At 33.6% G+C, this 13,014-nt stretch overlaps 1 protein-coding gene across 1 annotated transcript in view; it reads left to right on the plus strand.

Annotated features, from left to right (window-relative positions):
* Positions 1 to 13,014, plus strand: part of LOC134241068 (deleted in malignant brain tumors 1 protein-like) — a gene marked incomplete at both ends in the record, with an annotated part of 56,059 nt that overhangs the window by 13,430 nt on the left and 29,615 nt on the right. The window contains one exon of the mRNA XM_062723159.1: positions 756 to 934. Coding sequence (XP_062579143.1) covers positions 756 to 934 — 179 coding nt within the window. The remainder of the gene's footprint in view (positions 1 to 755; positions 935 to 13,014) is intronic.

A 13,014-nucleotide genomic window follows, 5' to 3' on the forward strand; every position in this document is an offset into this window, starting at 1 on the left:
TTTATGTCGGAATTTTTTATTGCAAAATTGAAAATAACTATTACAATGACAGAAAAAAAGAATGTTTATAAACTTCTGTTGTTCATATTTGCGATGTAAGAAGTATTTATGAGCTTTGATTGAATCAAAATTGCATTATTGCCGTCCTGTATAAAAATGATTTCTTATATAATACTGTATATTCGATAAAATAGAAATCTTTCTTCTTAAACAATTAAATGCTTTATTTTAGTCTCATTGATCATAAAGGATTAACCTAGTTACACACAAATTTATCCTAATAACGCATTTTAACAGCAAAAAAAATTTTCAAAAATGCAGCTCATATTGCTTTAACCTGAAGTGTAGAATGTTCTTGTCATAAAACATAACAAAGAATGATTTTTCATTAACACATACGATTGTATTCGTGGTCGGGATGTTCGGGTTCGATTCTTGTTCACGGCGCCGTGCGTCATACCTTAGACGTAAACATAAGTGGTGACTGTTTCTTCGCCAAGCGCGCGGCACTAGAAGTGAAAGTCACGGGTCTTTCCGATAGGACCTTAAAAACGTAGATCCCGTGTCACGGTAGGCGCTAACACAATAAAATCCCTATAGGTCAAAATTTGAAACCCTTCACCGGCATACGGTGACGTCTCCATATGAGTGAAAAATTCTCGAGAGAGACGTTAAACAATATTCAATCAATTAATCAAACTCAATATCATGGTAAATGTTCCAACATTAAATCACTTGTCGCAATTACATTTCAGGGGTCTCCCGGCCTTCTCTTCATTGTTTGGAGAAGGAAACAAAGAGACTTGGTGGTTGGACAGAATTTATTGTAATGGATATGAAAATTCCTTGGTGGAGTGTCAACAATCCGTAATTAGCTCCAAAACTTGTAATTACGATAGAAACGCCGGAGTTGTTTGTCTCAGCACAGGATTTGGTTGGTTTATATATTATTTATTTTCCCCATAACTTATTATTTAAGATGTGTCATCTGGCGCATTCTACTGACCTCTTAATATTTGTTTTTGGTCGTCGTCGCATATTGTCTTTCATATACATGTGCTTTAACCAAGCCAGGAAGAGGGGTCAAAATTGTGAATTTTTATGGTAGCTGTATCTTGGAGCCTCAGAGTTGGAGTAAACAATATCAATTATCAAATCTAAGGATGTCTTCAAAATACATCTTTACTCTTTTACACAAAATAGCCAATGTGGTATGACTTTATCAAACAATGAGTTATTCAGCAGAATTATGTAATTCATGGTTCTCTAGACAGGAATATGCTCTATTGTTCATAAAAACACAATACAAATCCTTTTCTCTGCTCTGGGTATTAGGAAAGATATGTCTCCCCGTGTAAATTATAGTCCAGTCAATGAACGACAGAATTTGCAAAACCTAAAACAAATTGCAAAAGAATGTTTAACACTATATTTTGTTCACATATTAAGTAATTATTGCAGGGGAAAAAGTCGCAATTTGTATATCATGGGGAAAGTGGTTTTTATGGATCTTAAAATGTAATATTGGTGTCACCGATCGCGAGAAAATGTCACATAAATGATGGACATATAGGAAAGTTGTGCTCTTTGAAACTGATCTAATGTGATGAAACAAAACGTGGTGTAGGTTTATAAGCTTACAGACTTTTAGTAAAATCCAATACAACTTTATTTTTATTCAAATCTAGACAATTTAGAATATTGAGATATGACCTTTTTGCACTCCATAAACAAAGTAACGTGTTTTAAAGTTCAACAATTTATACACCGTTTTTACAATATAATAGGGTACAGATATAGGCCTGAATGATGCTGTTAAAATTTGTAAATCTTTCAATTTCAGATAAAAGTACTACCAGCATAATTATCAAAATTATAAAATAGTAAATGACATTATATACTTGGTGTCTAAATACCGCGAAAATAAATGGTTTTACGTAATACAGAAGAATGAATTATTTGTAATCGGAGTGAAAATGTAAATAAGAAATTCAATATTTAACAAATTACAGTATCTGTTTGGATTTAATAAACCCTTAAATTATATAATTAGTGGATATATAAAGAAACAGTTATCTTTCCATCTGCGGGGGGAGGGGGGGGGACTTTCATTTACTGTATATTCAGTGCTTTTAAATATATTTGCGATCAGTTTGAATCCGAAAAAAGAAAACACGCAAAGAATAAATGCATGACTGTACAAATTATATATAAATATTTTAATATTTTCTTTTAAAGACGGATATACGGTAGCGATGTTTTAAGTCCATAAAAAAGAAATATTCGTAACTTGTGTAAGTATTTTTAAAATTCAGAAAAACAGCATACTATAAATAACATTTGAGAATTTTATAAATTATTAAAACATACTAAAGTCTGTGATATTAAAAATATTGAATATTGACAATGCGACATTCTACTATGCGGTATTTTCCTTTGGTTATCTCTGACCAAAAAAAAAATCAAAATAAGCTTTCAAATGTGATGCAACATCAATGCTAGTTCCAGAGGGGTGGGGGTTTGTTGGTTCCGGTGGTTGAACCTCCCCCTTACTCTTGCAGAGAGAGAGAGAAGGAGAGTTTTTTTATGTAACAAAGATATTTTACGTCTAATATTTTGAATGAAATAAGCATAAAGTAACTGTACATGTTGTTCAAACTCTGTTCATTCTGCTCGCAAAAGAATAAAGTTTTCCAGTTTTGCTTTCCTCCGTAAAACTGGGTACTACTATCAACACGTATCATGAAAGAAGTGAAAGATTCAGGCCACCCATTCTCAATATAAGGGCTCAAATAATGTCGCCTCATTTTCATTTAGAAGAAATACCACTGATGTAATTTTTAAATCAACATTATAAATAGTCATATAACAATGAATAAGAATTCATATAATTATCGATCTGAAAGGGTATTTAAGGAGTTCCAAATTCAAATATAGTAGCCTATTTGAAATGTACGTTACTGTCGTCGAGGCAAATATTATGCTGAATCCCCTCTGTGTAATATATAGTTTTGATTCTCAAGTAAAAATTTTCTGATAAGTTAAACCTTGTATGATATATATTTCTTTTGCATAACAATAAATACATTTTCTTTGTGATAAGAAATAATTTTTATTGTGCAATGTCCCTGTCGCTTAATTCTATTTCAACCACATTACAAGCAAACACAAAGGTTATACACCTGATAGTTTTTTTCTCCTTTATTTATTGATGGGCTAAATTTGAAATTTCAAAGGATTAATTACTCCTACTTAGATAATGTAACATGAAATTGAACAATTTGAGCAACTTTTATAAATATGTTTACGGAATGGAAGACATTTTCAATCGTAGAGATAAGAAAGAAATGTACGTTACCTATATTCTTCCATTAAGAATATATATTAAGTAGAAAATACGAGAAGACTCTGAATAAGCAACCCCTTGTATCCTTTAAACTGGCAAAGACGTTTTGCTCAACACAATTAAAAATTATTTTTTACATGAAAAGTGATCATTTGAAATGTACGTTACTGAAATGTACGTTACCATGAAATTCGAATAAGTGAATCTCCCACGAATTTTCATGTATTTTCATACTTTCACACACTCGAATGTGTACACAAAGGAAAGTTTCAAAGGTTGGAGGTCGGCTAAATCCCAAAATTAATGAAAAGAAACGTTTCTGCTGAAGAAAAAAAATTATTAAGGTCAATTTTATGTAATATAATTTTGATACCTGGTATATATTCTGGTATATATTTCTGAATACGAAACCTGCATGATGCATTTCTTATGATATGCAAGTTCAAACAGTATCAATATACCGGTATTGCGTGTCTAACGTACGCTTGTGGAACAGAATTGATTTTAATATTTGAAATGTACGTTACGTATGGTAACGTACATTTTGCATATTTCTAACTGACATTTTCTTTATTTAGTCAATGAATTGCGTTTACACGAGCGAAACAAAATTATCGTTACAATCCATTTGACAACTGCCCACATAAATCCATCTAAATGCATCCCCAATCCTCGTAAATGTGGTAGACTGTTACCACATGCTAGAAAATTTATTTTTAAGTGTCTTAAATTCATCTTTGGCAACCTTTTTGCATTTTGTTTACTTTTAATATGCGACTTTTCGTCAATATTAATTTAATTGTTGTTGATAATTTAAAACAAGGTATGCATAGGCTTATGATTGGTAAAAAAAAAAAAAAAAAAAAAAAAAAAAAAAAAAGAAACAAAAAAGAAAACAAATAAACCCAGAACACAAGACGGTCACGTACATTTCAAATACTGAAAGGCACACTATACTCAGTTTTGTTTGAATCATTGCATTTTGGGTTATATTTTTCCAGATCTGCTGAAAAGCACGTATGTTTGTGTTCTGACAAACGATGTTGCAACATACTAAATGAATTTGTTAACAAGACTGTCGATGGATGTATTCGGAATAGATTTATGTTAAGATTCAATGGCCAAACACGAGCATTTGTTAGATCATAGCAAAATACGTCTGACTCTTATTCTTTTTGTCTGTACCCTTGCACACAGGTAGAAGTAACTAGGCTACGACCGGTGTCAATTTCAGCAAAACAGCACAAAAGAATGGTAATGATCTGAGGTGGAGGGGACTCCCCAATAATATGTGAAATGAACGTTACCGAAGTGACGTGACATTCATGTACTTGATGACAATAACCTCGTTTGTTACAATATGATTTCTTATATTACTGCGTTAAAACGCTTCATTGAAATGATTTTTATGTCAATAATTGCTTTTTTTCAATATTTTCTTATTACTAATTTACATATCATTACAAGCTTGAAATGTACGTTACCTACTCATATTCTGAGGCAATCGTGTCTTCATAGTGGTGATTGTGACATATAACACAATGTGATTACACAGAGAATCTTTTTTTGGAATAAACTGAAACAAAACGATGAATTTTTATATGAATTTTAAGCTTTTTATTAAACAGAAATATATCTTGAAATGTACGTTACATTTACGTAGTTTTCTAGATCGGCATGGATATATGTTAAAAAAGACAGTAACTACAAAATAGAATTTTACTACATGTACATGTTGTTCCATTATCTATAGAAAATGACAAGATTCCAAACTGATCGCTCTAAACAAAACAGAGAGAAGAGTTTAAAGCATATATTAAAAAAAAAATGTTTTTATACATCTGGATCAAAAAGTAACCTTTGTTTTTTGAAAGGAAAAATCAAACCCTCTACTTTACCGTCTTGTCATTATTTCATGTATTAAAATTTGATGAAAAAAGATCTGGAAACAAAATCTTCAGATACTTTCTTTCAAAGGTAATTGATAGAAAAATTGTTATCTTGAACTTCATTTTTTAAAAAATCAGAGAGGCATTTGTGCCCTTATATTGAGAATGGGTGAGGCAAATCTTAGCTATATATCTATATGCCATTTCTAAATAATCTTCATAAAATGTCATGAAAGGGATTATGCAGAAGAATATATTTCTCTCCATGTATCACAGATTTGATTTGGACTGATGTTTTCTATGCTTCTTATTGTCAGAAAAAAAAAGCCAAACGCAAGCATTCGAAAGAAAAATGTTCTGAAAGGTTAGAGCGCCCCTCCCTTTTAAATAGAAATAGAAATAAAGCGGGTGTTTGAGTTTTGGTTTTATTTATTTGTTTGGTGGTGGTGCTTTGTTTTTTTTTTTTTTACGTCAACTCTTTGGAAGCCCCCCCCCCCCCTGAAAACTGTTGCCAGGCTTGAAGGGCCTGTTGTGTGATTCTATGCAATAGCATTGAGGCACTGTAGCACCTCCCCTCCCTTTTAAAAATTGCTGGATCTGTCCATGCAACCACTTAATATTATAGCCAATATTTAAAATTTCATAATAAACAAACTAAAGTATTCAAAAAGTGAAATCTTGAGATCGTATAAAACTTTCTAATGCATAACTCAAAATCTCTTTCATACATATCTAAATTATCGCAAACATTGGCAACTATTTACTTTGAACACTTGCAAAATAATGCACAAAACAAAGTTCAGATTTGGTGAACAGAATGCAATGACAGAAACAAATGGTGAACATTGGATATCCAAGATTAGTATACAATTGTTATTGAGGAAGTTAGCAAGATTCCAGTTCCCCAAGGCCGGGACTATTTTCCGAGGCGCAGAGCTGAGGGAAATAATCATGGTCGAGTAGAACTGGAATCTTGCTAACTCCCTCAATGATATACTTTTTAACAGCATAGGCCTATTAACTTTCAGATTCAGTTATCGCCAAACTTCCTCAATCTGTCACTACCCTAAGTCCGTCAGTTTCGGGAAACTACGCGCTGTTTCACAGTTTGTAAACGAATATGCATGGAAGCAGAAGGTGTGTAGTGCGCCACTGTCTATCATGGAAAGGCCACTCAAAATGTTGAAAATACCCACTAAAGGCATGGATATTTGTACATTTTTTAAATTCTTTTTTTCTGTATTTTTTTTTAAAATTATTTCTATGACATGTATATAAATATGTTAGGGTCTGTTATTTTCTTGAGGTTCTTTAATATGTATTGTAATATTGAATTTGTATGATCATGAAATCTCCGAAAGGGGGAAAAAAAGACTGAATAGAGAACCCTGGTGATGGAGTTAGCGTACGTTGGAGGAAATGACACTGGCGTGATACACGTTCTATTAAGTGGTATTATATAAGCCAAGTCACTGTAACTTTTTGTTAATATCACTAAAAACAACGTTCAAGTTTATTACTATGTGTAACAAACAAAAAAAATTTAAAATATACTGAGTAATTTGAAACTCGGGGCGTTTTCCGCTTATTGGGACGGAGTTTTGGGTACTCCGGGATAATATGTTTGTACTGGGCTGTCGTACTTTTTAGCTCACCTGAGCCAAAGGCTCAAGTGAGCTTTTCTGATCACAATTTGTCCGTTGTCTGTCGTTGTTGTCGTCGTCGTTGTCGTCGTCGTCGTCGTTGTAAACTTTTCACATTTTCATCTTCTTCTCAAGAACCACTGGACCAATTTCAACCAAACTTGCCATAAAGTATCCTTAGGTGATGGGGATTCAGGTTTGTTCAAATGAAGGGCCATACTCTCTTACAAGGGGAGATAATTAAGAATTAGTGAAAAAGTAATGGTGTATTTTAAAAATCTTCTTCTCAAGAACCACTTGGCTAGGGAAGATGAAACTCATAGTGAAGTATCCTCAGGTGGTGTAGACTCAAATTTGTTCAAATCATGACCCCTGGGGCAAGGGTGGGGCCGTAATGGATGAGTAAATTTTACATAAGAATACATCAGAAAACCTTAAAAATTTAAAAATCTTCTTCTCCAGATCCCATAAGCAACAGAGCTGTGTTTAGTATCATTAATATGCAAGCAACCTTCTGTAGTGCGCATTCAATTTTGTCTAACTTATGGCCGTACGAAATTATATCAACATATTAGGTTTACCTTTGTTTATTTTTTTTCCGATCGGGCGCGGTGTACGAAATAAATGAAAACGAGGCTTCAGCCATTTTTGATGTGGACGGCGAAGAAGTACTTGAAGTTGGGTGTGAAGTTTGGTGTTTATACAGTCTGAAACAAAAGTATTCATTGCTGATTGTTGTTTTCATTATGTAAGGTTTGAAGAGTAAATGATTTAGCTGAATAATTACAACCTTGCGTATATTTGTTCATGTAGCATTAATTTGTTATTATGCAGTGTTTAGGCACATACTGCGCAGTTGAAGTTTCTCGGAGAAAAGTAACACGGAGAAAAACAAGTCCATTTAGATACTGCTACATTTTACTAGTATTAAAGAAGATTGAGAAGATGATCTTTTTTAAAATTTACTTACTTGATGGAAGCGTAATAGTTTGTCATTGCATAATACAAATAGACGAATTTTACATTTCCAAGAGTTAACTCCCGTTGTCGGCGACACACTCCTTTTCCCTCTGTCTTTGTCATTTGTAAGTTACTTGTTAATATTTTAATCTTCAAACATTATTGGACAATTTCGATCTGTACCTGTATTGCAAGAGTATGTTTACATGTAAATTATGAACATATTCATACAGATTTTATTACTAAGATACTGTCCTATAAAGTTGATAAGGTTATAGAGGGAAAACAGTGCCTTACGCCGGTTGACCCCGGATAGTCCCCACAAAGGGGAATAACTTTTGTAAATGTGAAAGTCGTCAACAGGGACAAGACTTGCATATAGGTACACCTGTCATCGGGACGTGTTTATAAAGGATAACTTATTGTTAGTAAAAGTAGCAGTACATATAAAATACATGGTTTCTGTCTTGAAATATAAGCGATATTTGGGCGAGGGTAAGAAAACATGATAGAGGGCGTGCTTGCCGAGCCCTCTTACGTTTTCGACCCGAGCCCAAATGTTGCTTATATTTCAAGACAGAAACCATGTATTTTGTTAATCCTGCAACAAAATTTTACATTTGAGCGTCCAAAACAAGCTAATTCCGACAGATTTAGGCACATCTCTGCAGTTGAAACTATGATGCCATGGCGTAAACACTGCAGTATACTTGACGTCACAATGCTTTTGAATATCGGAATACATGAACGAGGCTTTATTAGGGCAGTGACTGGATAAAGCTTTGGTTTTAAATATTAGGTTACCTTTATTAGGTCAATGCAAGGGGTGGTTGCAGGATAAAAAGTGTTTATTTAAGTTTGCAGAAAGAAAACTCATACATAAATCATGATTTTGTGTCAATCCCGGAGATGAGGAAGGAATATCACCTACACAGGTTCCCGAGTAACAATTGGCTAAAATAAAGCTTAGTAGTGTGTTTAAAATGATTTTAAAAAAAGACAACAGTAGAATAAAAAGACTATAGATTTACATGCAGTGCATTATTGTTTGATGGGCATTTTTCATTAAAAAAAAATTGAATGGAAGGTCTTATTTTCATACCATATATGATTTTACCATTCTGCCTTTTACATAGCACTTGTTCTTTGTTTTATATTGTACATTGTACTTTTTTATTTTTACATGTAAAGTGCTTTAGGGCAATTACATCATTAGATAAGGTGTCATATAAAAGTAGAATAATGATAATTTGGTATATATAAATAGCAGTCTGATTCAAGATCTAGTGATGGGAAATCGGAAAAAAATTAGAATAAATTATTGGTAATAATCTGCTGGGCATAATTGTTTAATAATGAACTATAATCGAAATTTTTAAATTCAAATAAACACAGAAAAGTTAAACTTAATCTTAAATGTTTATTAATTTTTCTTTTAATAATTGAAAGTTGGAAATAATATTTTGTTAACTTTAAACAACACGGTATATCATGATGTATTGAATCAGAATGGGAATTAATATTTTTAAAAAATTGCATTCAATGGGTATATTACTGATATTAGTCCCATCTTTCATTAGTATGACTACATGTATTAATTTTTTGGGATTACAAGGTTTAAAAGTAGTTATCCAGAAATAAGACTTGTATTTTTCACAAATGTGTTTTACGGTGTGACCATTTGGGCAGGCGCAGTTGTACCTTAAAAATACATCTGATTCAGAAATGTTGATCTGCCACTTCAAATGTCAAGTCGCATGATCGAGACATCTAGATTATGTCACACGAGAGATCGTCAGGGTTAACGGAAACAGCCAAGTGTCTAGTTGAAACTAATAGACCTAGTCGAAAGACATTGCAGAGTTATTATTTATTTCTTTTTAAGATTTCTATATACTGGAAGTCTTTTATGCCTTATGTTATAATTTATTTGTGCAAAGAGTATTGGGTAGCAAAGGAATTTTGGGAAGGTGTCACAATAAAATTTGCTTGACATATGCACAGATTTAATTCCAAATTTCCTCTGTTCTTACACATTAGTCTAGCTTGCTTTGCGACCCTTGCTGCACTCACTATAATTACATTTACAGATTGTCTAGACTAATAATGTTTTCTTTTGTATAGTAAAACCTTGCACTGGCTTGCAGTATTGTCCATTTCCTGTTATTAGACTGACCCCATATTCAATCCTAGCAGTATAAAATTTAATCCAGAATATAGTGTTCATTCAGGACCTAAATCAAACTTCATACATTTAAACAAGAGTCAAAATATTTACCCTAAATAGCAAAGTAATAAACATATTTTTATGCGCCCAAATTTTTTGGGGCGCATATTGTTTTTGTCCTGTCTGTTTGTCTGTTTATCTGTTTTTCTGTTTGTCTGTTGTCAACTTTAACCTTCGCCAAAACTTTTGAACCGTAAGAGATAGAGACTTCATATTTGGTATGCATACTCCTCTAATAAAGTTCTTTCAAATGACATCAAGGTCAATGACCTTGTGACCTTGACTGTGAACTATATGCAAAAATAGCTTTTTCCACTGTTTGCCATAACTTTTGAACCATAGGAGGTAGGAACTTCATATTTAGTATGCATACTCCTCTAATAAAGTTCTTTCAAATGACATCAAGGTCAATGACCTTGTGACCTTGACTGTGACCTATATGCTAAAAATAGCTTTTTCAACTGTTTGTCATAACTTTTGAACCATAAGAGATAGAGACCTCATATTTAGTATGCAATAGCAGCATACTCCTCTAATAAAGTTCCTTCAAATGACATCAAGGTCAATGACCTTGTGACCTTGACTGTGACCTACGGTATATGCTAAAAATAGCTTTTTCCACTTTTTGGCATAACTTTTGAACCATATGACTTCTTATTTAGTATGCATACTCCACTAATGAAGTTCTTTCAATCAACATCAAGGTTAATGACCATGTGACCTTGACTGTGACCTATATGCTAAAAATAGCTTTTTCCACTTTTTGCCATAACTTTTGAACCATAGGAGATAGGGACTTCAAATTTAGTATGCATACCCCACTAATTAAGTTCTTACAAACAACACCAAGGTCAATGACCTTGTGACCTTGACTGTGACCTATATACTAAAAATAGCTTTTTCGAACTTTGTTGACGCGGGGCGCATAGTGTTTCACAAACACATCTTGTTCATTATTGAAGACTTCCAACTTTCTGAGTGGTTGACTATAAAAACAAAAAATTGGCATATTTTACAGCGATATTTCGACGAGTTTGCACACGGGTGATAAGTAAAGACAAGATCACCTGTGGATTTCCGACGATGATGTACACACAGTCCTCGATAAACAAGATAAAAAAATTCTATAAAACTTAATGAAATACCACAATGGTTATTTATTTAATTTGGATTATTGCATAAAAATTATGCCAGTAAATGTTGTATACATTTATATGGTACATATAATTTCTGGAAATGTGTGACACATGTTCAAGGTAAGTCTTGTGTGAAAATGGTTTACAAATTGCATGTAACTTGCGTCTCTCTTAAAATGATTGATTGATTGATTGTTATTTAACAACCCTCTGAATTTTTCACTCATATGAGATGCCACCACTTGCAGGTGGAGATTTACAAATTTTGTCCTATACTTGGCACTCAGGGCCATTGAGAGCAGTGAGGGATCTTTTTCATTCCAGCACTTACAGAGAAATAGGACCTCTGTTTATGCGGTCTTGTTAAAAGGACCAGTCTCCACATTCCACAGTGGGATTCAACCAGCGAACTAAGGATAAACTCCTTAGTTTGTGCCTTTAGAGCAGACGCTCGTACCACTGCGCCACATGAGTGACCTCTTTAAATGAATGTTGTCATATGTTTTGCATGTAATTTTGAATTAAACTTTCAGGTTTTAAATTTTTTCAACTTTCTGCTTTTTTAAATTTGATTTGTGCTTCAAACTTTAATTAAGTATATATTTTTAAAAGTATCTGCATTGTAGTTTCCAACAACTGCTCTCTAATCTGAAAGTGTCAGTGATGGCAGCATTATTAATTTGAGAATGAACATTGTTCGATTTTTTGTAGATCAGAGAATGCCTAGGAAGAAGAGCTGGAAGAAAGCTGCGGTAAAGAAAAACGCATGTAAGGCAGATGTGGGTGACAAGTACCCCACAGATGTTGGCCACGTCCAACTGTCTGTGCCTCTGGGTGTAGGCCACGTCCTAACACCTATGACATCTGTACCGGCAGGGGTGATCTCTACCACCCCTGTGACAGTGGTCTCTGCGGCTCTCCCTGAGACCACTTTGACTCAAATTTTGCCTCTGGCTCAAACTATGCCTCAAATGTTGCCTCTGGCTCAAACTATGCCTCAAATGTTGCCTCTGGCTCAAACTATGCCTCAAACGATTACTCAGAATTCATCTCAGTTGCTTCCTCAGAATATCTCTCAGATTACAACCCAGAATATTACTCCGTTTACAATGAACAATATACCAAATGAAACAACACATGCACTGCAAGGTAATTGTATGCATCAGAATTTAGATAATCTGGTGTTTGGATCTTTCCATCAGGGAAGCATGAGGTTTTCGTCATTTTCAAGAGGTAATCAGTGTACATGCAATTCGCTTATGATGTTGTCAAATTCATATGAAAATTTTTCATTTACTAGTTCCTTTTTAGATCAGACTCTGCTCAAGGGAGATAATTTGTACAACACAGTTGTGAAGAATCTTCAGAGTGCTGGAAAACTTAAAAGTAGATTACTGATGTTTGATGAATTACCAATTCATATTGATTCTGGTGAAAATCACCACATGGTTGATAAGTTTGATACATTGTTTGGCTTATTAGTTACAGATGATAAGAACAATCAAATTCAAACTCTACATGAATGTCTGCGACAGGCATTGGGGTTATCTAGGTATGTATTAATAATGATTGGCTCAATATGTTCGGCACTGTACAAAGATTCAGACAATGATTTTTATTTTTTTGACTCACATTCTCATGGGGAAAATGGTTTGTCTGCATGTGATGGAAAGTCTCTGATGAGACACAGTTGCTGCTTAGATGATTTGTTAGGATTTTTGTATGCTATGTATGAAAGTATGCACATTGAATTTGCAACTGAATTTGAAGTGATGCCTATTGCGTTTCGTACACTTATTCATAGCTTCCCTAG

Source organism: Saccostrea cucullata, unplaced genomic scaffold (genome assembly GCF_032062105.1).
Source record: "Saccostrea cucullata isolate Sc308-1 unplaced genomic scaffold, CSIRO_AGI_Scuc_v1 ctg3038, whole genome shotgun sequence".
NCBI classification, from domain to species: domain Eukaryota; kingdom Metazoa; phylum Mollusca; class Bivalvia; order Ostreida; family Ostreidae; genus Saccostrea; species Saccostrea cuccullata.